Raw genomic sequence first — 23,672 nt, forward strand, 5'->3', positions numbered from 1 at the left:
CCCACCCCTTTCAGGCTGTACTTGGGACAGCAGTCCCTGCCTGCACTATGCCTGGGCAACACAGTAGAACTGGCCCTGGTGGTGGTAGGAGCCAGACAAGCTGACCGCAGGGTGTGATCGTGAGCTGGCCCTGGCTACTTGTCTGCCATGAGGTAGTGTGGGTGCTGGGGAGATGCTCTCCCCTCCTCCTCCCCTCCCCCTCCTCTACCACCTCCACCACCACCATCACCACCACCTCAGACCACCTGTGGCTGGCTGGAGAGCTGGCCTCCAGTCCCCTGCCCCTCACCAGCTGCAACACTCTGGAAAGCACCCCTACACACACACACACACACACACACACACACACACACACACACACAGTTTAGCTGGCCCTCGTAGCATGACCAAAGGTTTGAAAGCATGAGAGCTGGCCCTTCCCTTGCTGGCTGCAGCATTAGGTGAACTAGCCCAGGCAGTGCTGGAGAGCTCACCTTGATGTAGGTGTGCGAGAGCTGCAGGCTGACACCTCAGACACCACCCAAGCCCAAATCCAAGACTTTGAGTTGCCCCAGCCCATGGATGGACTGCTGGACTGCTGCAGATCCTCCATGACACAGAGCAACAACAGGATGTCCGAGAGGAGCCCTGCTGAGGATCCAGTACTGATAGCACAGCCTCGAACCAGACCAATGGCTCCTTATAATGAACATTTGCAAGCAAAGAAGTGTGGGAAAGGTACTGTGGGATGCACGGTGACCCTATAGCTTCCACGCGAGGTGGGTTTGGTTTTGTTTTATTTTTTATTTTTTAATTTTCTTTTGGGGTGAGGTTACAAGGGTGGAAGGCAAATATGAAGGGATGGGGGAGATGTGTGGAACCAGGGTGCATGATGTGAAATTCACAAAAGAATCATCAAAAAGTTTAAAAAAACAAAAAAATCCAGAGGTCTATCTGGAGGTTCAAGAGCAGAACACTTGCATCTCTTAGACTCTAGATAGACTCTCACGGTGGTGGTGGTGGTGGTGGAGGTGAGGGGGTGGGGATGCTTGTAGTGGGCTTGTAGGGAAGAGATCAGAGAGCCAGAGGGTGCAGAAGCCAACCTGATCTGTGCATGACGCAGGTTTCAGGGCACGGTGGTGCTGGCTCTTCATACCAGCACTCGAGGCAGAGGCTGGCAGAATCCTCGTGTGTTCAGGACCTGCCCGGTCTACATTGAGCTAGAGGCACACAGTGTGACTCTGTCTCGAAACACACGAACACCCAGAGCGCGCGCGCGGCGTGGATTGGGGGAGAGGGGGAGCCATCTAGTGCTTACTTCTAGTGGGAAGTAAGCAGGATCTCATAACATCGCGGTGCCCTTAGGAAGTCCTCTTCAAGAGTAGCCCGTGCTCTTTACTGAGCTGTCTCTCAGCGCCCCCTAATGGTTGCATCTCCTTTCACTAAGCCCCGCCTTTTAAAGGTTCCATTAACCTCTAGACCAAGCTTCCACTATTTAAACTTTAGTGAGGGGAGAGAGGAAAGCGACATCACACCCTAGCTACCGGTGTGGTTCTTGCTTCTCCGAGATAAACCCTAAAGATGTGTTTGAGGTGGGTGTGGAGTGAGGTTTCACTTGATAAAGAGCCTGCTTCTTTAGCATGAGGAATGAATTCAGATCCCGGCACCCATGAGAAAACGGGGGGGGGGGGGGGGGAGGACGGACAGGCAGGTTCCCTGGCCAAATTGAGCCAAATCTCTGCCCTTGTTGCATTTGGGGCAGAGTTATGTGGCTCCCCGAAGCTCCATCAGCTGAACCAATGAGGAAGCTCAGTGAGAGGCCCCGACTCCAAACCAAACCAAACCAAAAGAGCACGGAGAAAGCATTCAACATCAGCCTCTCTCCACGTGTGCACACGTATGTGCATGAACCTGTACACGGACCCACACTGACAAGCATACGCCATCACAACACACACTGTGCACCACACACAGCACAGCACATATGTAACATAAAACACAAAACAGACAGCACGATATTACATTAAACACATCACATACCATTGCATAGACAGAGCACAGCATACCCAACACTCAACATAACATACCCAATACAAAATACATAACACACTGCACACAGCACACAGAACAATCCAAACATAGGACACAAGCTGACACACCATACACAAAACACTCAGCATACGTGCAAACACCATTTACACACATTGTTTTTAAAGCTGTTGTTGTTTGGTTTTAGAACAGAGCATCCTATAGCACAGGCTGGCCTAGGGCTTGCTATGTAACCAGATACAACTTTGCCTCTGCCTCACAGGAAATATTCAGGAATATTTCCAGCAGACAAGAGCCTCCTGTGCAGCCTGGTACCTCAGGCCTGTGAGCAACCATCTGCCCTCCTCCTACGCCAGAAACACCCTTTAATTTAAACTACCTTCTGGCTTGACTCCAGATAAACAGCACTGAGCTAAGTCCCTTTACACTTTTCTTCCTTAAATTCTCTCTCTCTCTCTCTCTCTCTCTCTCTCTCTCTCTCTCTCTCCACACACCACACACACACACACACACACACACACACACACTCATGCCGTGTAGACCGTTTTGTGTATAACTTACAGGAAGGAGTTGGTTCTCTTTTTCACCATGTGAGTACCAGGAATTGAGCTCAGGTCATCAGGCTTAGTGGTAAGTAGCTTTAACTCTGAGCCATCTCATTAGTCCCTGTCTTTTCTCTCTTCCTCATCAGCATTCTCTCCTGTCTTTCCTCCCTCCTATCCCTCTTTCCTGCTATGCTAAGACTGAAACTCCAGCCTCAGGCATGTTAGGCGAGCCTGAACTATATATACCCCAGTCCTAGTCCCGTAAATTCTTGCAAGTACCCTGTGAGGATGACCTTGAACTCCTGACCCTCTTGTTTCCACGGCTTAGGCGCTGGGTGGTATGTATGTGTTCTAGTTTATATGGTGCTGGAAGAGGAATCCAGAGCTTGCAGGGTAGGAGAGTGCTCTACCAACACAGCCCCAGCTCCAGCCCTTGACTTATGTCCAACTCCAAATTTGGAGGTAGCAGGGGTGTCCGTGTCCTCTCACCACTCCCACCTGACATCTCCTCAGGATCCTGCCAGATAGCTTCCACATCAGTCTCCCAGTCCCCCCTGCCTAGCAAGGAGAACAGGCCTCATCTGTGTCCCTAAAGGGGTTCTCAAGGGAGACTAGAGTTTCACCCAGGCCCTTGGGCTCACCACAGACTTCTTCCTCCCTTTAGTCATTTGTCAGTGTCTAGCCACTGCTGCCTGAGAACTGGGGGACCTGCCAGCGTCAGGCACATGCATGAGTTGGTTGACCCAGTTACAGAGATGGGAACTTGGCCTCCAGCTGCTCTGGCAGGATCTTAAGCAACTGATGTGCAAACATCACAGCGTAGGCAGTCACAGTGAGGGTGGTAGTGCGTGCCTGTCTTACGGCACTCAGAAGGTGGAAGCGGGAGGATCAGGAGTTCAAGGTCATCCTCAGCCAAGGAGTGAATTTGAGGTCAGGCTGAACTTCGAGACCCAGTCTTGAAAACAAAACAACAGGTCTGGCAGTGATGGCACACACTTTTAGTCCCAGCACTTGGGTGGCAGAGACAGGAAGATCTCTGTGAGTTCAAGGCCAGCCCGGTCTATTTAGTAAGTTCCAGGACAGCCAGGGCTACACAGAGAAACCCTGTCTGGAAAAACCAAAGCAAAGCAAAAAACAGAAAACAAAAACAAAAACCAGGAGTTGGGGAGATGGCTCAGTCAGTAGACTGATCACTGCAGAAGTGTGAAGGCCTAAATTCAATCCTCAAGACTGGGTGTGGTGACAGTCACCTGTAATCCCAGCACCACGGAGGCAGGGACATAGGCTCCCTGGGACTCAGTCTCCAGCCAGCATGACTGGATCAGTGAGTTCCCAGTTCAGTGAGGGACCATGTCTAATAATTAAAAAAAAAAAAAAAAAAGGCTCAGTGCTTAAGAGCACTGACTGCTCTTCCAGAGGTCCTGAGTTCAAATCCCAGCAACCACATGGTGGCTCACAACCATCTATAATGGGATCTGATGCCCTCTTCTGGAATGTCTGAAGACAGCTACAGTGTACTTACATATAATAAGTAAAATAAATCTTTTTTTAAAGGTAGTAAAAGTAGGAGGAGGTCTTGTTGGAAACGAACGAGGGGTTCAGCAGAAGGCACAGGGGTACTCATGATCCGAATATATTTACATAAGTGACACAACCAAAGGGTAACTACGAAATCAACAAAGCAGTGAGGCAACTGTCTCCACACCTGTGCTCACACACCGCCCCGCCCCACATGTGTGCACAGGTTAACACGTATACAGAAAGTTCAAGAACAAACAAACAAACCATAAGAGGGTCTAAGAGATGGTTCAGTGGATAAAAAGGCTTGCTGTACATGCACAAGGAGACTGGGTTCGAAACCACAGGACCCCAGTAAAAAACTGGGCCTGTAACCCTAGCATTTGGGGGCTGAGACGAGCAGATCTGGAGAGCATACTGGCCAGACAACATGAGCTTCAGTCCAGTGATAGACTTTGTCTCAAGTTAAGAAGATGAGGAGCAAGAGGGGAGACCTTCTGATGTCTTACATGCAGCAGGCAGGTGCACACTCCCTCAAATGCACACACGCACACATATACCCTCTACACATATGCACAAAGCACACATCACATGCACACAGAAGCCAGGACAGGCGAAAGGGCTCCGCATGGAAAGGGGCTTGCCTGTAAACCTAACCTCCTGAATTTGATTCCTGGAACTCTCACGGTAGAAGGAGAAAACCGAATCCTGCAGGTTGTTCTCTGACCTGCACAGCCATGCTGTGGACAAGAATGAGCCACCACCCACAGAATAAATAAAATGTAACGACTGAAAAAATTCAGGGTCTGGCATGGTGTGTCGTGGTTTAAATCCCAGTACTAGGACGCAGAAGCAGGAGGATCTCTGTGAGTTCAAGGCCAGCCTGGTTTACACAGTTTCGGGATTATCTAAAAAAAAAAAAAAAAGCCGGGGGGCTGGGGGGGTGTTAAATCTCCAAGAGTCATGGTTAACATGTGAACTCACTTGCACAGTTAATGCAGAGCACACCACAGAAGCACAGTTAGGGCGCAGTCACCCCCGAGTTCCCATCGCTGGCAGGGAAACCATACACACACCCATGGAACCACACTAACACCCTCTGACACACAAGCAGCCGCCCCAGAGGCGTGGGAATGAGCCTGGGAGAAGGGGCCATGGAGGCCAGGATGACTCAGGAAGCCTCAGTGGGAGCAGAGGAGGGGAGGAGAGAGGGCCGCAGGCCAGAGCATGTGCTTTCCATCACAGGCCTGGGAATTGAGGTCCGAGCTGGCGGGACAAAGAGACCCAGTAAGGCTCCCTGGCTCTGCCAAGACAGGAAACAGAGCCCTCGTCTGTGGTCACGGGGAGCTTGGAACTCCGCTTACAAGCTGAGCAGTTCCTACCACTGAGGAGTCAGACTTCCGCCCCCTCCCTAGCTGGGGATGGGGGTGGGGGTGGGGGGTCCGTGTTTATTTCCACTTCTGCAGTAATGGTTTCAGCAGAGACTAGAGTGAAGCTCAGAGAGGCTAAGCTGCTTGTCCGAGGTCACACAGCTAAGAAGGGCTGGTGCAGGGCTTCTAGCTCGGATGAATAAGCAAGCGTGGATGCTGTGTGAGCCACAAGGAGTGACAGAGAGCATCCCAGGCTCGACTGCGCTGGTTTGTAGGAACATGAAAAGGCCACTGTCAGCTGGGTGTGGTAATACATGCCTGTCATTCTAGCACAAGCAAAGGCAAGAGGAGCCTGAGGCCCGAATGGCACAGGGTCTCCTGTCTACAGCTCAGTGGCTAGAGCACTTCCTTAGCGTCCACAAAGCCCCGAGTTCCATCCCCAGCACCACAAAGACCACTGCAGTGAGGCTTGCCATCCAGATCCCTGGGAGATGAAGAGTTAGCTGACTTCCTTTTATTTTATTGGGGGGTGGGGTCAGGGAGGGGCAAGGCTTAGACCAAGTTTCACAGGTAACCCAAGCTAGCCTCAAATTACGTAGCCGGGGTGTCCTTAAACTTGTGGGTTACATGAGATTCTGTCAAAAATTCAAGAAAGGAAGGTAGAGGGGTTGGGGATTTAGCTCAGTGGTAGAGCGCTTACCTAGGAAGCGCAAGGCCCTGGGTTCGGTCCCCAGCTCCGGAAAAAAAGAACCAAAAAAAAAAAAAAAAAAAAAGAAAGGAAGATAGAGAGGGAGGAAAGGAGGGAAGAAGGGAGGGAGGGAAAGAGGGACAAAGCAAGACAGAAAGAATGGGAAAGAAGGGAGGAAGACAAGCTGGGGAGGCCGGGGCAACATCTGTTGACAAGCGCATCTTTAGGGCAGGCAGACCTGAGTTCAGAGTTCCAGGAGCCACAGGTATGATCCTGTGCACTGTAATGCAGTGGCCAGCACTGCTGGGCTGCAAGCAGGAAGCTGGGGCTTGCTCCAGTACAGCTCCAAGGTCGGTGAGATCCTGTCTGATGGGAAGAAGACAGGGTAGGGGATGCCGAGAGAGCAGGGACCTTGACATCCTTCTTCCTGTGTGAACAAGGGCGACACACACACACACACACACACACACACAGAGAGAGAGAGAGAGAGAAAGGGGGGGTGGAGTCAAGAAGAGAAGGGAAGGGGTAAGAGGAGAGGAAGAAAGGATGGACGGACAGACAGACAGACAGGCTGCAACAATGACAAGCAAGAGTTGGATGTGTTCTAGCTCCATGAAGAGCCTGCTTCAGCTCTGCCTGCCGGGGTGCACAATCCCGGCTGGGCATCCCCACAAATGGTTCCCTATGCAGTCCAGGCAGCCCCTTGTTGGCCTCTGCACCTCAGCTGGGAGCAAGGGCTATCAGTAGACGCTGAGGAAACAGAACAATTCATTAGAGCTGCTGAATATGCAAATCAGCTGGGGTCTTTCCCGACAGCCACCAGAGTGCTGGCAATGACGATGGGTAAAAGCTGAGCCGAGCTCAGGATGGAATTCCCTCCTCACACCTTTGTCAATTAACCTGAAATTTACAGGGTTGAGTCGCTCGTTCATTAACAAGCTCCTGGCTAATTAAAGCATCCTCATTAAGCTATATACTAATCATCCCTTCTATCCAAAGGCAAGCCTTGGGGTATGTGAGGTGGAAATGCAGAACCAAGGAAGATCCGCACTCAGACCCCGGGGCCACAGGAGTGGAGACCTGGCTCGCTAGGTAGAGAGCTTGCCTTGCATACACAAGACTGGGTTCTGTTTCCAGCCCTGAATTAAACTAGACATGGTGGCTTATGACTGTTACCAGACCCTGGGAAGCACAGGTGGGAAAATCAGGAGTTCAAAGACATACTTAGCTACATAGTGAGTTTGAGACTGTCTAGAAACGAGAGAAAGTATGTACTTGGGGCACGGCAACTTCCTATCTTTGACCCAGCTCCTTCCCTAATCTTCCGTGAACTATGATAATTAAAGAAGAGAACATGACTGGGGATGTGGCTCACTGGGTAGAGAGCTCGCCTAGCATGCACAGACTCAAGGAGCACTGAATAAAACCACGAAGAGATGGGGGTAGAACAACCAAAGCAAGGAAGATCAGAAAATCAGAGAAGCACATAGCTGTAATCCCAGCACGTGGGAGGTAGAGTCAGGAGGATCAGGAGTTCAAGGTTATCATCCTCAGCAAGTATAAGGCTAGCCTGGGCTACATGAGACTCTCAAATAGGATAGAGTGTTCATGAAGTGTTGAGCCCAGATGAGGTAGTTGTACTTCTTTTTTGTGTGCTGGCAGGTTTAAGTGTGTGTATGAAGCCCATGTATTCACACACACCTTAGTGTGAAGGCCTGAGGACAACCTCCATGGACAGTCCTCAATCATCCGTCTTGCTTTCTGTGTCAGGGTCTCTCATTGGTTGGCTTGGAGACTGCCAAGGAGGCTGGACTAGCTGGCCATCAAGTTCCAGAAATCCACCCGTCTCCACATCCTCCACTCTGAAGTTACAAGCACAAACCATCACAGCTTCTGGACATCCAACAGAGTTCTTCACGCTTGCTATCCAAGCACTGTCCTGACTAAGCTAGGGCCTGGCCTGGTTATTGTTTTATGGAGATAGGGTCTTGTAGAGCCCAGGCTAGCCCCCAACTGAATTTGTAGCTGAGGAGTATGCTGAAGTCCTGATCTCCCTGCCTCTGTCACCCAGGTGCTGGGAATCGAACCAGGTCTTTGTGCACGCTAGGCAAGACCTTTGCCAGCTGAGACCCAGCCCCAGAAAATGTGCTTATCATTATTCTACTAAGCAATGACTATTCGCACAACACGTGCATTGTATCAGGTACTGTAAGTTATCAAGACACAACTCATTCATTTCTATTTGTTTATTTGTGGTTCTTGGTATGGAACCCAGAGTCTTGTATATGCCAGATGACAGTCATACCACAGAGCCATACTCCAGCCCCTATTGCATGGTGGAGAATTCAAGGTAGAGGCTGTGTCCACAAGTCTGTACCTAACCCTTAAAAATAATATTTTTTAAGATTAGAGAGATGATTCAGCAGGTAAGAGCAATGATTTATCTTCCAAAAGATTTGGGTTTGATCTCCAACACCACATGGTGGCTTCCAAATGTCTGTAGCTTCAGCTCCAGTGGATTGGTCACCCTCTCCTGGCCTGTGTGGGACTGAATGTGCATGGTGTACAAACACACAGGCAGTCACACATACCCCATCTCCACCAACTCCTGTTACACACACACACACACACACACACACACACACACTGTCTCACATGGTGTACAGACACACAAGCAGGCACACACACCCCATCTCCCCAACTCCTATCACACACACACACACACACACACACACACACACACACACAGTCTCACTGTGCATCCCTGCTGGCCTGGAACCCGCTATATTGACCACACCAGCTTTGAACTCACAGAAGAGAACCACTTGCCTCTACCTCCCAAGTGCTAGCATTAAAATCATGTACCACCATGCCTAGCCAACAAGATTGTTAGTTGTTCATTTCATGGAGTGCCCATAGTGAGGACAGCAGAAGATAACTTGCAGGAACTGGTTCTCTCCTTCCACCAAGCATGTTCCGGGGATGAAACACAAGTCATCAGCTTAGCAGAGGCAAGCATTTACCCATCACGTCATGCCCAAGCCCTTTAATTCCATGTCTATAACATGTCCAAAGAAAGTGGATCTTTGGATCAAAGAATAGTGAGGCTGCCTAGGGCTCACTGTTATAGGAGAACAGGCAGTCGCTTATAGAACATTTCTTCCGGGTTAATGTGAACATCCTAAAACTGTGGTAATGGTAAGACAAGATTTGAATTTACTAAAAACCACTTAATTGTGTCTTTTAAATGAGTGAATTACATGTTGCATAAACCATAACTCCACCATGCTGTTTTAAAAAGCCCCACCTTGAAATCCACTTCACCTCAATTGGCTCTGTACTGAGTCTTGAGTTTTTCATGCTCATCTCAAGTCCCAGAAGCCCCCATGGCAGCACATCCCCCCCTCCCCGTGAGATTGGTCTCACTGCATCTGAGAGAGGTCTTGCTACATGGCCCAGGCTGGTGTCAATCATAATCCTCTTGCTTGGCTTGGTCTCTCTAACAGACTTCCAGACCTCAGCAAAACTGAAGCCATTCCAACTGTGAGTAAAGCCACAATGAGAGCAAAGACCTAATCCATCAAAGACCTGGTCGATAGTTGCAGGAACCAGGAAAGCCCCTAAATGTACCAACACTACTTTTTGCCTTCTGTAGTTTTGCTTCTTGCTAATTCAAATGTGTCAAACAGGATTGTTTTTTTGTGTGAAAAATCAAAGACAAAAATCCCCAAAGAACTGAACTGTGAGGACAGGACTGCATGTGTGTGGTGTGTGGTGTGTGTGTGTGTGTGTGTGTGTGTGTGTGTGTGTGAGAGAGAGAGAGAGAGAGAGAGAGAGAGAGAGAGAGAGAGAGAGAGAGAGAGAGCGCACATGAGTGTGTGTGGTATAGTAATAGAAGTAGTCATAGATGTGTCTGTATGGATGTTTGCATCTGTGTGGGCACATGTGTGTGGGAATCATCCTCCAACGCTTTTCCTCCTTATTGGTTAAAGAAGAATCTCTCGGGCAAACTCAGAGCTTCCCCAGATACCTAGTCCTACTTGTCAGCTTGCTCTGACGAGTCCATCCATCTCTGCATTCCAGGCTGAAATTACAAGTGGGACACCATGCCCACCCAGAGTTAAATGGGTTCTGGGGGGTCCCAGACTCTACCACTCATACTTTTGAGGCAAATGTTTAATTACTGAACCAGCCCAGCCCCAACACCTTGCTTTTTCTGGGGGGGGGGGGTGGGGAGTAGAAAGTTGGAGACAGAGTCTCATTGTGTAGAGCTCTGGCTGTCCTGAAATTAGAGATTCATCTGTCAATGCCTTCCAAATGCTGGGACTAAAGGTGTGTGCCACTGTGCTGGGTCTCTGGCCTTTTCTGGTTCTGGGGCCTTAAAGCAAAGAATTTTATGCCTGAGTCATATCTGCAGTCCTCCATATAATTCTCTTTCTCTGTCTCTGTCTCTCTGTCTCTGTCTCTCTCTGTCTCTCTCTCTCTGTCTCTCTCTCTGTCTCTCTCTGTCTGTCTCTCTCTCTCTCTCTCTCTCTCTCTCTCTCTGTGTGTGTGTGTGTGTGGCATGGGTGGGGGCGAAAGCACAACTCTGTGAAGTCAATTCTCTCCTTCCTCTGTTACCCGGGTCCCAGGATTTAAGCTCAGCTTCTAAGCTGTTTGTCAAGGGCCTTTGCCCTTCTCCCTAGTCCCCCAAGTCTATCCCTCCCCACTCAGCACTCTGACTGTAACTCAAATAAACCCATCCTTAATCCACAGCCACAGGTCCATGCAATGTACAGGAAGCCAGTCTCCAACTCCGATCATCTCTCATTCGTACTTTTTTTGAGGTGGTAGGATTGGAACCCAAAATCTTGCATATGCTGGGTAAGCTCTGTCTCTGAGCTACAGCCTGGCCCTCGGTTTCAGGTGAAGTCACCCAGCCTCTAGCTTCCAACTTCCAAATCACAGCAAACTTCAACTCCTGGTTCAATTTTTTTTCCACTCGATTCACCCTCAACTGGCACCCAGACCTCACCCTCGGTTCATTTCACCTCCCACTATCACCATGTCCAATGGGAACCTCTGGAACCATCCTCCCAGGCAATTCGGAGACTTGGGGACCTAATTATTGTCAACCTGGATAACTGGGGCTCAGCTGCAGAGTGCGGACCTAACATGCACGAAGCCCGGGTCCCACCTCCAGCAAGGGATTATCCAGTTGTGGAGGGGATGCCTATGCTCCCAGCACTGGGAAGGGGGAAACAGGGAGATCAGGAATTCAAGATCATCTCTGGCTATCTAAGGATTTCAAGACAGGCTGGGCTACATGACTATCTTTGGGGGGCAGGGATGTATTTTCAACCTCTACAGTTGGCCCCTGGATGTTTGAGTCTTTAAGTCAGGGTCTTTCTATGTAACCCTGGCTATCCTGGAACTTGCTATGTAGGTAGACCATGCAGACCTTAAACTTCCTGAGATCTTCCTGCCTCTGCCTCCCAAGGACTAAAGGCATCTGCCATCATCCCTGGCCTGGTTTAAATTTTAAACTTTTTTTTTCTTTTTTCTTTTTTTCGGAGCTGGGGACCGAACCCAGGGCCTTGCGCTTGCTAGGCAAGCGCTCTACCACTGAGCTAAATCCCCAACCCGAAATCTTAAACTTTTACTCTTACATTTATTTATTGGGAGAAAAGAGCTCACAAGCATACGGAGGTCAGAGAATAGCTTGCAGGTTCTCCTTCCACCATGTGATTTCTGAAGACTGAACTCAGGTTACCAGTAGGGGTGGCAAGCACCTTTGGCGGCTGAGCTGTGCTGGTTTGAATGTGATTGGCCTATAGAGAGTGGCACTATGAGGAGGTGTGGCCTTGTAGGAGTGGGCGTTGCCTTATTGGAGGAAGTGCATCACTGAGGGAGGGGGGGCTTTGAAGCTCTGCCCAGTGCCGAGGAGTCAGCCCTCTCCTGGCTACAGTTGGATCGAGATGTAGAACTCTCAGCTCCTCCTGCACTATGACTGCCTAGACGCTGCCATGCTCCTGCCCTGACGATAATAGACTGAACCTCTGAACCTGTAAGCCGGTCCTAATTAAATGTTGTCCTTTATAGAAGTTGTCTTGTTCATGGTGTCTGTTCACAGCAATGGAAACCCTGAGGCAGGAGCCATCTTGCCAGTCCCATGAATTGAATCTTAAATGTCCCCAAAGCAAGCCAAGTTTGGTGGTACACATCTTTAATCCTGGCACTCGGGAAGCAGAGGCAGGTGGATCTATGAGTTTGAGACCAGCCTTGTCTACAGAATGCATTTTGGGACACACACACAAAAAAAACCCTGTCTTTAAAAAAACAAAATAAAACAAAAAAGAAGAGGAAGAAGAGGAGGAAGAAAAAAAAGAGGAGGAAGAAGAAGGGAAAGGGGAGGGGGAGGAGGAGATGGAGAAGAAAGAAAGAAAGAAAGGAAGGAAGGAAGGAAGAAAAGTAAGGTATTGCTGCCACACCTGAGAACTGGAGTCTAATCTGTGGAATGGAACCCACTTAAAGGAGAGAACCAACTCCTGAAAGTTGTCCTTTAACCTCCACACACATGGTCTGACCTCCACACACATGCGGTGGCATGCCCCCCTCCCAACAAATGAAACATTTTAAAGAGAAAAAGAGAAGAGGAGCACAGTTCCTTGGTTTATTCTTGAGATGGCAGTTTTGCCCTGTGTCCTTGGGAGGAGGGCAGCACAGGGGAGGGAGAGTAGAGACCCTTCTGGAATCTCTCATCATATCCCAGACTTCCTTCAGAAGGAAGCAGATTAAATAGACCACAAACCATTCATTCCCCATTTCATACAGTTCCCAGTTACGAGCAGGGCAGCACCATTTAGGATCCTGATTTGTGCCCAACATCTTGGTCCCCAGAAGGCTTGGGGACATGGGAGTGGGGCAGAGTGGGGAGAGGGAATTGTGCGGAGCTGGGTCAAGGAAGCAGAAGGAAGGCACGTCTCAGGGGAGGGCGTCCCACGTTGATCTTGTTTACCTCTTTACTCAAAGAAAGAATAGGAATGAGAGGGAAAGGTCCTAGCCAGGGACCAGGAGGTATCCAGTGCTTAACTATGGAAAGGGATAGCACCAAAGGGCCTGGTGGAGGGGTGGAGAGGCAGGGGTGGGGCTTCATCAGCTCTGAGTTATAAGTCTATACTGTATGGAGGTCTGGGGGTGGGAGTAGGCAATGAATGGTTGGGTGGAGGGAAGAAGCCAGCGGACAGTTGGGTGTGCCACCCGGGATGAATAGACAGAAGAAGCTGGGCTCTCCACCCTCACCCCTACAAGGGAGGAAGAATACTCAGAGTCACACAACCCTGGATCTAGAGTTCCCTGGTGATAAATAGAATGGCCTCAAAGCCTCAGCACCACATAGCCCCACATGGGGCTCCCTTTAGCTTCCTTCCCACCTCCAAAACTCAGCTGCTAAAGCAGACGGAGCCAAGTTCAAACCCAAACTTCTGGTTCGTCTGGCCAAAGTCAACGGCGGCCACATCCCACAGAGGCAGAAAGCCCACAGAAGAGCTGAATTCAAAGAGGGTCTTCGCCTGTCCCTTCCGGACCTGGAGAGGGCATGGAGAGTCAGTTAGAGGAGGGTGAGGCGAGGGTTCCCCACTCCATACCCACCAGCCCCCCTAGTTCCACGGCCTTACCCGGCAGCCATCATGGGGGACCTTGATGGTGGCTGCTGTTGTCTGGTTGAAGGACAACTCTTCCCAGTTGGTCCCTTGGAAGCGGATAGAGTGCCTGTGGTCACCTGAAGCTTCGTCCAGCCATGCTGCGGAGTTCTGGCAGGTGTAAGTGAACCTCTGATGGGCTGCAGCGCTCAACAACTTCAGGAAGGTCAACTGGACCACATTCACCGGGGAGCCGTCAGCATCCACATAGGAGAACTGTGGCAGGGCAAGGTAGGGTGAGGGGCTTCATCAGCCCACGCTCCTGCTGAGGAAGATGCTTCCCAGTCCACCTGCAGTCTACCAACAGGCCTGACACTTCTGCCAAGTCTCAAGTAGCCCAAATTGGTCTTGGATTCATGATGTAGTTGAGGATGGCCTTGAACACCTGAAGTTCCCATTTATGCAGTGCTAGGAATGGAGCCCAGGGCTTCGTAGAGAAGTGCATGTTCTTATCTGACTACCTTGTTTATACCTCACACCCCAAATTCCCACACCAGTTCCCACCAATTCTCACGCCATCCTCCATGTCAACATTTGAACCCACCTTCTTCCCTCGGCGGAAGGTGCTGTACCAACCTCCAGGCTTTTCTCGGGACCAGGAGGCCAGTTTCACCTGAGGGTGGATGGGAAGGTCACTAGCTACCAACCCGAGTCCCCTCTGCCTCTTCACACTGGACATTGTGGATCATGGGTGGCATAGGCTGTGTCCTTGGTAAGGGCACAGCAAAGGGTGCTGTGAATGGGTCCACAGCTCTCTCACCCTCACACGCAGCAACACCCAGGATTCTCTGTGGTGACTGGGCACACTCAAGTACAGGGGACAAGACTTGGTACCACTAGGGAATGGAGCCTGGGGTTGTGCATGCTCTTTGAGGTTGGGGATGGGATCCAATCACCCAACCCTCACTCTCCCCTGTGCATGTATGGCAAGCACTGGGGATGAACCCATGCTCAGGAATTCTGAGCAAGTGCTCTATTGCTGTGCAGTACTCTTGCCTTGAGGGACTGTTGGATTTAGGTTCTGTACTATAGGATATGACTTGACATAGACAGAAGGGTTACATGTCATTTGAAGGCAGAATAAGGTCTCCCAGTTGGCAAAAGATGGCAGAGTAAGAAAAAGACAAGAAGGTTTCTTTCACTCACCGTCTCAAACTTCTTGTCTGGGTAGAGACAGGTCTCACCTCCGGCAGTGAAGTTGCAGAAGACCTTGAAGGCGTCCCGTGCACAGCCCTGATTGGGGTCAATCCAGTACTCTCCTGCCACAGAACCGGGCCCAATGAATCAGTGGGTATGAGTGTTGCAGTGTTCACCTGCCCTTCCCAGAGGGGACCTGGACCTCACCGTCCGGCAGGTGTGGGTGGTTTCGATGAAGCTCGTGGCATATGAGGCCTGGGCTCTCGGCTGTGCCTGGGGGTCGCTGCAACTGCTCCAGCTCCAAGCTCAGTGAATTGAGTGAGGCCATCACTTCCTCCAGGCCACCTTCTGGGGTGTCCAACACAGAGCGGCGCCTACGCAGGCCGTGCACCTCAGCAGGGGAACCCTGAACTCACAAGGGAATGGGAACCGAAGAAGGATGGGGGAGAGAAAAGGACAAGACAATGGGAGGCAGAGAGAGTCAGAAGAGGAAGAAGAGGGGCAAGGAGAGGGGGAGGTCGGTGGGGAGAAGCAGAGAGAAGTGAAAGAGAGATTGAGAGAATGATGGGAAAACCAGATGGAGGTGCAGGGAGGGAGAGCCAGGACAGAGCAGACAGAGCCCAGAGACAAGCTCAGGTCAGACTCCATAAGTGGTTCCACTGGGACTGCCAAAACCCTCAAACCCAGACTGTCTTCCCAGGTCTCTTTTGGATGTTTGTTTTGAGACAGGGCCTCATGGACCCCAGGCTAACCTCAAACTCTCTATGTAGCTGAGGATAACCTTGAACTCCGATCCTCTTGTCTCCACCCCCCCAGTGCCTGAATGACAGGTGGGCAGCACAACCCTGCACTTCCCTCCTCTCGAAGCTTTCAGGGAACTGCATTTCTGAGCCACAGACCTAAACACTGGACTGGGTTCTGGGGGGACCTGATGAGACCACCTGAAGCCTGACTCCTGCCCTCCTCCAGAGTCTGGGAACTCACCGGGGGACCAGGAGGACCTGCTGGTCCAGGGTCTCCACGAGGTCCAAGAGATCCCTATGAGAGAGGTCACTTTAAAGTGAATCCTGTCTATGGAGACCTGTTTCTACCAATGCAAACTCATGTATGAACAACATGCACACACATACACCTGAACACATAGATTCACTTGCACATATGTGTGTGGATACACATCTACACACATGCACAAACATACACGTACATGTGCATGCATACATGACTGTGCATACATATACCCATGTATACATACAGACATGTACACACGCTCCTCTAGAGGCTTTCCAAGGCCCCAGACAAAGTCTCCCACATTAAAATTCCCATTATAGACTCTCACTTTCCCAATACAGCCCCACTCATTCCTGACCCCTATCCCCCTGTAAGCCAGCCCCCTTTGAACATTCTTCTCGCTGCCCAGGGCAGGGCACACACATGTATACTTGTATCCATACATTCACATACAAGTGCACACACGCAGGGCCCCAGAAGAGCTCCCAGTATCCTATGCTAAACCTCAATTGTGTGTTTCTGTCCCTAATCCTCTGAAACCAACACACAGTCTTCCGCAAGCCACAACTTACTCAGCAGACCTTTTACAGTAGTTCAAACAAAACACAGCATCTTAGACCCCAAGAATGCAGCAGTGGGTGCTGAACACGAGGTGAGTGAAGGATACAAAGGAAGGGGACTGGAGGGGGAGGGAAGCTGGGACGTGGAGGCCCAGGGGGCAGTGCCACTTACCGGGGACCCCTTGGAACCCTTCTGTCCCAGAGGGCCCTGTGGGAAGAGGTAGGGAAGGTTAGGGTCTTCAACCCCACCCGTCATGGTGACCTCCCCATCCCTCCAATATTCCCACACTCACCACCACACCTGGGGGCCCAGGGTGACCTAAGGAGCCAACAGGACCAGGAAGACCCTAAAGGAGGGACACTGGGGTCAGTCTTAATAGGGTCCAGCACTGTTATACACTCAAAAGAATTCCTGAAGCAATTCACAGACTCCCAACTCCTCTATAAGACCCCCAAGTGCCCAGACAGCTTCTTACATGACAGTCCCCAGTGACAGGCCCCATTCTCCTAACACGGCCCTCCCCCATTCCAACCTCCCCCCACTCCAATCCTCCCCCTTTGAACACCCCCCCCCCGTGCCCCAACAGTGCACACACTCACAGGGTCTCCCTGAAGGCCTGGAGGGCCCTGCACACCTGGCAACCCCTGATCGCCTTTTTCCCCAGCCTCCCCTGGGGGACCAATGAGGCCGATTAGCCCAATGTGGCCCTGAAAGAGAAAGGCACACAGAACAGACACGTTGGGATTTTTTTTTTTTTTTTTTTTTTTTTTTTTTTTTTTTTTTTTTTTTTTTGCTGCTGGAGGCTTGGGAGAGCCTCGGGAGCAGTTCTCCTTGGCCAGGGCAGGTCGAGGGAAACATAGGGGATACTAGGAGGCAGGCTCACCTTTTCCCCCTTGAGGCCAGCGTCTCCCTTCAGGCCAGGGAGGCCAGGTGGGCCCTGAAAAGATGAAGTTCAGCTTGTGATTCCTTGAAAGCTGAGGAAGGGAAGATTTACCAGGGAACCACCCAGCTTTCAAATACACAGAGCTGGGGCCACCAGACCAGAGACAGGAGGGGTGGTGAGAAAAATGGGGGGGAGGGAGGGCGCTGAGGATACTAGGTGTCAGGAGCAGAGGGAGTGAGTGGTCAGTGTAGACATCAAGGTGGCGGTCAGCACAGACCATCAAGATAGGAGCCAATGTGGAGCACCAGGATGGGGGTTGCTGTAGAAGGTGAGTGTAGGCCGTCTATGTGAAGGCTTGGTGCGTGGTGTGACTAATACAGGTCATGAAGACAGGGTCCCAGTAAGTTAGAAGGGGAGTCAGTATGGATAGACAGATGACAGTGAGGGGCTAGCCTGTACCATCAGCACCATGGCCCACTCAGTGTCCCTGGATGCCTAGTGTGGCTTTAAGAGTTGTGACCACAAGGATAGAGAAGTCTCTTACCAGGGGCCCTGGAGGGCCGATTAGCCCAGGAGGTCCCAGGAGACCTGGTTCACCCTGAGGAGGAGACAGAATAAGGGTGTCTGGTCTCTACCAGCACCCAGTGTGAACATTTCACCATCCCCCAAGGTCGGCTCCTCAACTATGATGAGGTCCTAAGCCAGGAGGCCATCCCTGCTCCCCTCCCCCACTTACCACAGGACCAGGGATCCCTGGAAGACCATCAGGCCCAACCCGTCCAGGGGGCCCCCGAGCCCCAATGGGGCCTGTTCTGCCTGGGGGGCCATCGGGACCAGCATCTCCCTGAAATGGACAGGGGTGGGGGAAAGCAGTCTCAAGGGCCAGCCTGCAACAACTGAAGAAACCTCAGGGGGAGTGCAGGCCTTTTCTTTTGGTCAGGTAGCACAGGGACCCATCCCAAGGGAGAATGCTTACCTTGGCGCCTTTCTCTCCCTCTTTTCCTTCTGGACCCATGCGGCCAGGGGAACCCTGAGGAGGGAGAGTGTGAATGTCCGGAGTGGAAATTCCAGGTTTATGTCAAGAGTGGGCTGGCAAGTTGGCTGGGCAGGTAAAGGACCTTGCCTGAGACCCGCATGGTGGAAGGAGAGAACAAACTCCCACAAATTGTCCTCTGAACTATAAATCACTTTGTGGTACATCGTATGTTAGCATTCTGTCTAAGCTCCACCCCCACAGTTACCTGGCAACACCCAGGTATGCCTGACACTATAAGAGGGGCTGCTTGCCCCCTCCTCTCTCTCTCTTGCTCTCTCTTGTTCTCTTGCTCTTCCTCTCTTCCCCTTTGTCCCTTTTCTCCCCATCCCCTCCCCCCTTCTCTCCATGTGCTCATAGCTGGCCTCTACTCTTCAACTTCTCTACTCTCTCTCTGCCCCAACTACCCTCTTAACTCCCCTCCCCATGTCCTGAATAAACTCTGTTCTATACTATACCGTCCTGTGGCTGGTTCCTCAGGGGAAGGGATGTCCCAGCATGGGCCTGCTGAGGCACCCCCTTTCCCATACCTCACCACACCTCCAAAGACCATAACCTCCCCCTTTATCGTTTTATAAACACAACATTGGTGCCAGAACCTGGGATATATCCTCTCTTTATCTTTTTATAAACACATCATACACACACACTCACACACACACACACACACACACACACACACACGCACCACATGCACACACACAAGCACACATGCACACAAGTAAGTAGTAAATAAATAAATAAATATAACTTTAAAATTCTAAGAGTGGATACATATGGAGAGCAGGGCTATTGCATTGCTGAAGACAAGGTGGACATGAGACCCTCAGGCCGTGGAACATCACTCACCCTCTTGCCAGGGAGCCCACGGGCACCAGGTTCCCCTGAAGCTCCAGGTGGCCCCTGTTCAGTCAAGAGCAGCCACAGCATCAGCTCACAGTTGAAGACAGTTCCATAGACTCCACCCAGCACCTCCCTTTCCCTGTAACCACTCACAGTCATGGGGTCAGGGACACCACAGGGGCCCCAGCAGATGCCCTGGGTACCCAACTCTCCCATCACCAACTCTACTCAGTTTCCATGCACTACAGCCCCTTGCTATCCACTCACCGGTCCCCCAATATCACCAGCATTCCCCTTCTCCCCTGGGATGCCATCCGTACCCTAGGGAGGAGAGACAGTGGGAGAATCTTGAGATTGCTGAGATAGAGATGGGGCTGGAGGGGAGTGAGGGTCATCCACTCCTCTTAGCTTGTCAAGGTTTAGGGGGGGATGGGGTTAAGTGGAGATACACTGATACATTTAGGGCTGGGCTTCAGGGAGTTTACACTCACCGGAACTCCAGGGTCTCCTGGGGGTCCTAGATCTCCAGGGAGTCCTGTGGGACCCTAGAATAAAAACTGGTTGCTGGGGGTTGGGGATTTAGCTCAGTGGTAGAGCGCTTGCCTAGGAAGCGCAAGGCCCTGGGTTCGGTCCCCAGCTCCGAAAAAAAAAAAAAAAAAAAAAAAGAACCAAAAAAAAAAAAAAACTGGTTGCTGATCACATCTCACCAAGTGAGGCGTCGCCCCCTCACACACCAGATAGTGTCCCCAGACCAGCTACAGGGGACATGTCACAACCAAAACACAAAACACTAGGATTTATATTCAGGCAGCCAAGCGTTCGCTGTGTGCCTAAGAGGCTGGGCGTGGGCCAGCAGGAGGGCTCAGCTTCTCCACTGTGTTTTCATATTTCATTCATTCATTGTTTCTTCTATTTGTCTGGTCCTTATCTGGGTGGCTCAGATAATTAGCAAACAGGAAGAAGTGGGGGCTGGAGAGATGGCTCAGAGGTTGAGAGCACTGGCTGCTCTTCCAGGGGTCCTGAGTTCAAATCCCAGCAACCATATGGTGGCTCACAACCATCTGTAACTGCAGGTACTGTAATGCCAGAGGAGCTGACATTCTCTTCCGACCTCTGCAGCCATCAGGCATATGTGGTGCACAGACATATGTGTAGGCAAAATACACACACACACACACACACACACACACACACACTACACATACAATTGTTTTTAAGGAAAAAAGTAAAAACAAACAGGAAGAAGAAATGTCTGGTCTACCTTAGGGCCCAGGTTTTAGTGTAACAAAGGCTTGTCTCCTCCCAGGACTTACCATGTTCCCCTTAGCTCCGTCCTCTCCAGGAGGTCCCTTTTTGCCTGGAGGACCAGCAGCCCCTGATGGACCCGAATCCCCCTTTTCACCAATTTCACCTTTGGGCCCCTTCGCAGAAACAGAGGTCAGAAGTCAAAGGTCAGAGTGTCATAGTCTCTTCAGGGAACAAAGACGAGCCCACCGTGGATAAAGGCACTTGCCCGGGAAGTCTGACAGTCTGGGTTCCATCCCCAGAACCCATGATTTACAAGAACTGACCTGTGAAAGCTGTCCTCTGACCTCCACAGACATGCCACAATCACACACGCATAAACATATACTATAGGTATTTTAAAAGATTAACAGGGCTAGAAAGCGTCTCAGTGGTTAAGAGAATGTGGTGGTTTGAATATGCTTGGCCCTTAGGGACTGTTACTGTTAGGAGGTGTGGCCTTGTTGGAGGAAGTATGTCACTGTGGGGGTGGCTTGGAAGCTCCACCCAGTACAGAAGAATCAGTCTGCTCCTGACTTCCTTTGGATGAAGATGTAGAGTTCTCAGCTCCTCCAGAGCCATTCCTGCCTGGGCACTGTCAGGCTTTCTGCCTTGATGATAATGGACTGAACCTCTGAACCTGTAAGCCAGTCCCAGTGAAATGTTGTGTTTATGAGAGTTGCCCTGGTCATGGGGTCTGTTCACAGCAGTGGAGCGCATGTCTAACTACTCATGCAGAGGCCCCAAGCAGAGTTCCAAGCACTCGCACCGGGCATCATACAACCTCCTGTAATTCCAGCTCCAGGGGAATCCAGAGTCGGGTAGCCTAGGTAACCCAAGTGTTAGAGGTCACAGAGAACTAGAACTAGCTGGGTCAGGGGTGATGGCTCTGTTAGCCATGCCGCCCTTGGGTGCATTAGAAAATGGTCCCCCTTTGGACAGCTTTACTCCCAATTCCAGGTTTGTCGCTTTGATTTAGACCCCCAGCTGTCTCCTCAGCCCTGTATGCTTGTGCAGTGGGCAACGTGTGGGACAGTACAGCACCCCTGAGATCTTCTCAGGAGGAGTGAGCGGCTTTCATATCTCTCATCGAGACAACCAGGGATATCCACTGCCTGATGGTGATGTCAGCTCATGCTCCAGGTCAGCGGTTCCCTACGGTGAGTTCAAGGGCAATGCTCTACAGACTCACAGGGATGCCTGGAACTCCTGGGGGTCCAGCGTCTCCAGCATTCCCTGGCTCACCCTGTGAGAAGCAACAAACATAGAAAGAGATCATCTCACTGGTCAGCAGAGAGGAGGGTCTCCATACAGCTGTAGCCAAGGGGACAGACCTTATCCCCTCCATCCAGCGCAAGTCTGAGCCCTCCTCTTACCTTCTCGCCCACAGCGCCAGGCTGCCCTACTCCTCCAGGCAGCCCTGGGGAACCCTGGAGAGACAACAAGGAGACTGTGAGTCCCTAGAAGTGTGGCAGACCCATAGAGGCATTCTGCCAACCCCAGAATTCTTACCGCTGATCCACTGGGCCCAGGGGGACCCCGAGGGCCTGGAGCTCCGTGGGGACCCTGTCAAAGAACCAAATAGTGTGCAATTAAATCCCCATGACTCCACAGAAAGGCTACAGTAGTCACAGATAGTCTGTAAGGTATGTGTGACCAATGGTCACTCCTATTCCACCTATCTTCCATATCCCCAGGGAGTTCATACCATGGATCCCACGTCTCCAACCTCGCCTTTCTCCCCAGGAGGGCCCGGCAGCCCCTGTGAAATAAAGAGTAAATTGTAGTATAGACAGCTGGTGAGATGGTCATGCACCTCTTGTACAAGTGTGAGGGTTTGAGTCTGGATCCCTAGAACCCATTCTCAAAAGGCCAGACACAGCAGAGCTTTCCTGTAACCCCAGCGCTGGGAGGCAGTGACAAGAGGTCCCCTAGAGCTTGCTGGCAGCCAGTGACCAAATCAAGGAACACCAGGTTCAGCGAGACATGTAGCCTCAAAAATAAGGTAAGGAGGGCCATTGGAATGTCTTAGTAGGTAAAGGTGATTGCCACCAAGCCTGTTGGCCTGAGTTTGAGCCCCAGGACCCATGTGGTAGAAGTAGAGAACTAACTCCTGCAAACTGTCTTCTGACTGTCACACACATGTGCCATGGTATGAATGAGAATGTATTCATGCACACATGAATACATGCACACATGAATATATGCACATATGAATATATGCACGCATGAATACATGCAAACAGGAATATATGCACGCATGAATATATGCACACATGAGTACATGCTCACATGCGTGCATGCCTTTAATGTGTTAGTTCGCTTCTTTGTTTTGAGATAGACTCTCACTATGTAGCCCTGGCTGGCCTGGAACTCTCTACAAAGACCAGGCTGGCCCCAAACTCACAGTATCCACCTGCCTCTCTCTCTTGAGTTCCGGGACTAAAGGCATCCACCATTACATCCAGACCTCTGAGATTTTCATCTTTAATAAGTCACTAAGACACAGGGATAGCAACACACGTGCAAACACACACACACACACACACACACACCACAAACATTAGAGCCCAGGGCAAGGACATTAGGAGGGAGTGTTACCCCTAAACTCACACACCTACCTGCAGGCCTGGAGGACCAATTACACCTACAAAGCCTCGGACTCCATCATCACCTTTCTGCCCAAAGAGGCCAGGGGGTCCCCGGCGACCCTGAGCACCATCAGCACCCTGTAAAAAGGTTGGGGACAGCATGGTTGGTGTCCAGGTCAAAGGTTGCAGACAGGGTCAAAGGTTGGGATTGAGGCTGGGGATGGAATCAAGTTTGGTGAGAGTCAGGTCTTAGTTTGGTGTAAAGTTCAGGTGATGTTTTTGAGTTAATGACACATGATGAGTCAGGTCTGTGGCTCAGGTAAGGTTATGAGCAGGGTTTGTAGGAGGTTGAGGTAGATTTTAGGGCTAGGTTGGAAGTTATGACCTAATATGCTTTGGTGACACTCTGACCCGGACCAGCAGGTCATTCTTAAATGACAGGGTTCCTAAGGGGAAAGTGGCCAGGGGATGAGAAGCTAAGACAGAGAGCTGGGGTAGGGGGTC

The 23,672-nt window shown here is 50.9% G+C and overlaps 1 protein-coding gene across 2 annotated transcripts in view; it reads right to left on the reverse strand.

Moving 5' to 3' along the window:
- Positions 1–12,787: 12,787 nt before the first annotated feature.
- Positions 12,788–23,672, reverse strand: part of Col5a3 (collagen type V alpha 3 chain) — a 45,255-nt gene continuing 34,370 nt past the window's right edge. For both annotated transcript variants that reach the window (XM_087563548.1, NM_021760.1), the window contains 22 exon segments: positions 23,199–23,306; positions 22,286–22,339; positions 22,090–22,143; positions 21,954–22,007; positions 21,770–21,823; positions 20,607–20,714; positions 19,785–19,838; positions 19,561–19,614; positions 19,300–19,353; positions 18,394–18,447; positions 18,154–18,261; positions 17,962–18,015; positions 17,418–17,471; positions 17,134–17,241; positions 16,827–16,880; positions 16,706–16,741; positions 15,950–16,003; positions 15,173–15,371; positions 14,975–15,087; positions 14,373–14,441; positions 13,805–14,044; positions 12,788–13,714 (listed from right to left, as the gene is read on the reverse strand). In XM_087563548.1, the coding sequence (XP_087419674.1) occupies positions 13,571–13,714; positions 13,805–14,044; positions 14,373–14,441; positions 14,975–15,087; positions 15,173–15,371; positions 15,950–16,003; positions 16,706–16,741; positions 16,827–16,880; positions 17,134–17,241; positions 17,418–17,471; positions 17,962–18,015; positions 18,154–18,261; positions 18,394–18,447; positions 19,300–19,353; positions 19,561–19,614; positions 19,785–19,838; positions 20,607–20,714; positions 21,770–21,823; positions 21,954–22,007; positions 22,090–22,143; positions 22,286–22,339; positions 23,199–23,306 (1,881 nt within the window). In that variant the 3' untranslated portion in view covers positions 12,788–13,570.

This window comes from Rattus norvegicus, chromosome 8, assembly GCF_021556685.1.
Source record: "Rattus norvegicus strain SHRSP/BbbUtx chromosome 8, alternate assembly SHRSP_T2T, whole genome shotgun sequence".
Lineage (NCBI taxonomy): Eukaryota > Metazoa > Chordata > Mammalia > Rodentia > Muridae > Rattus > Rattus norvegicus.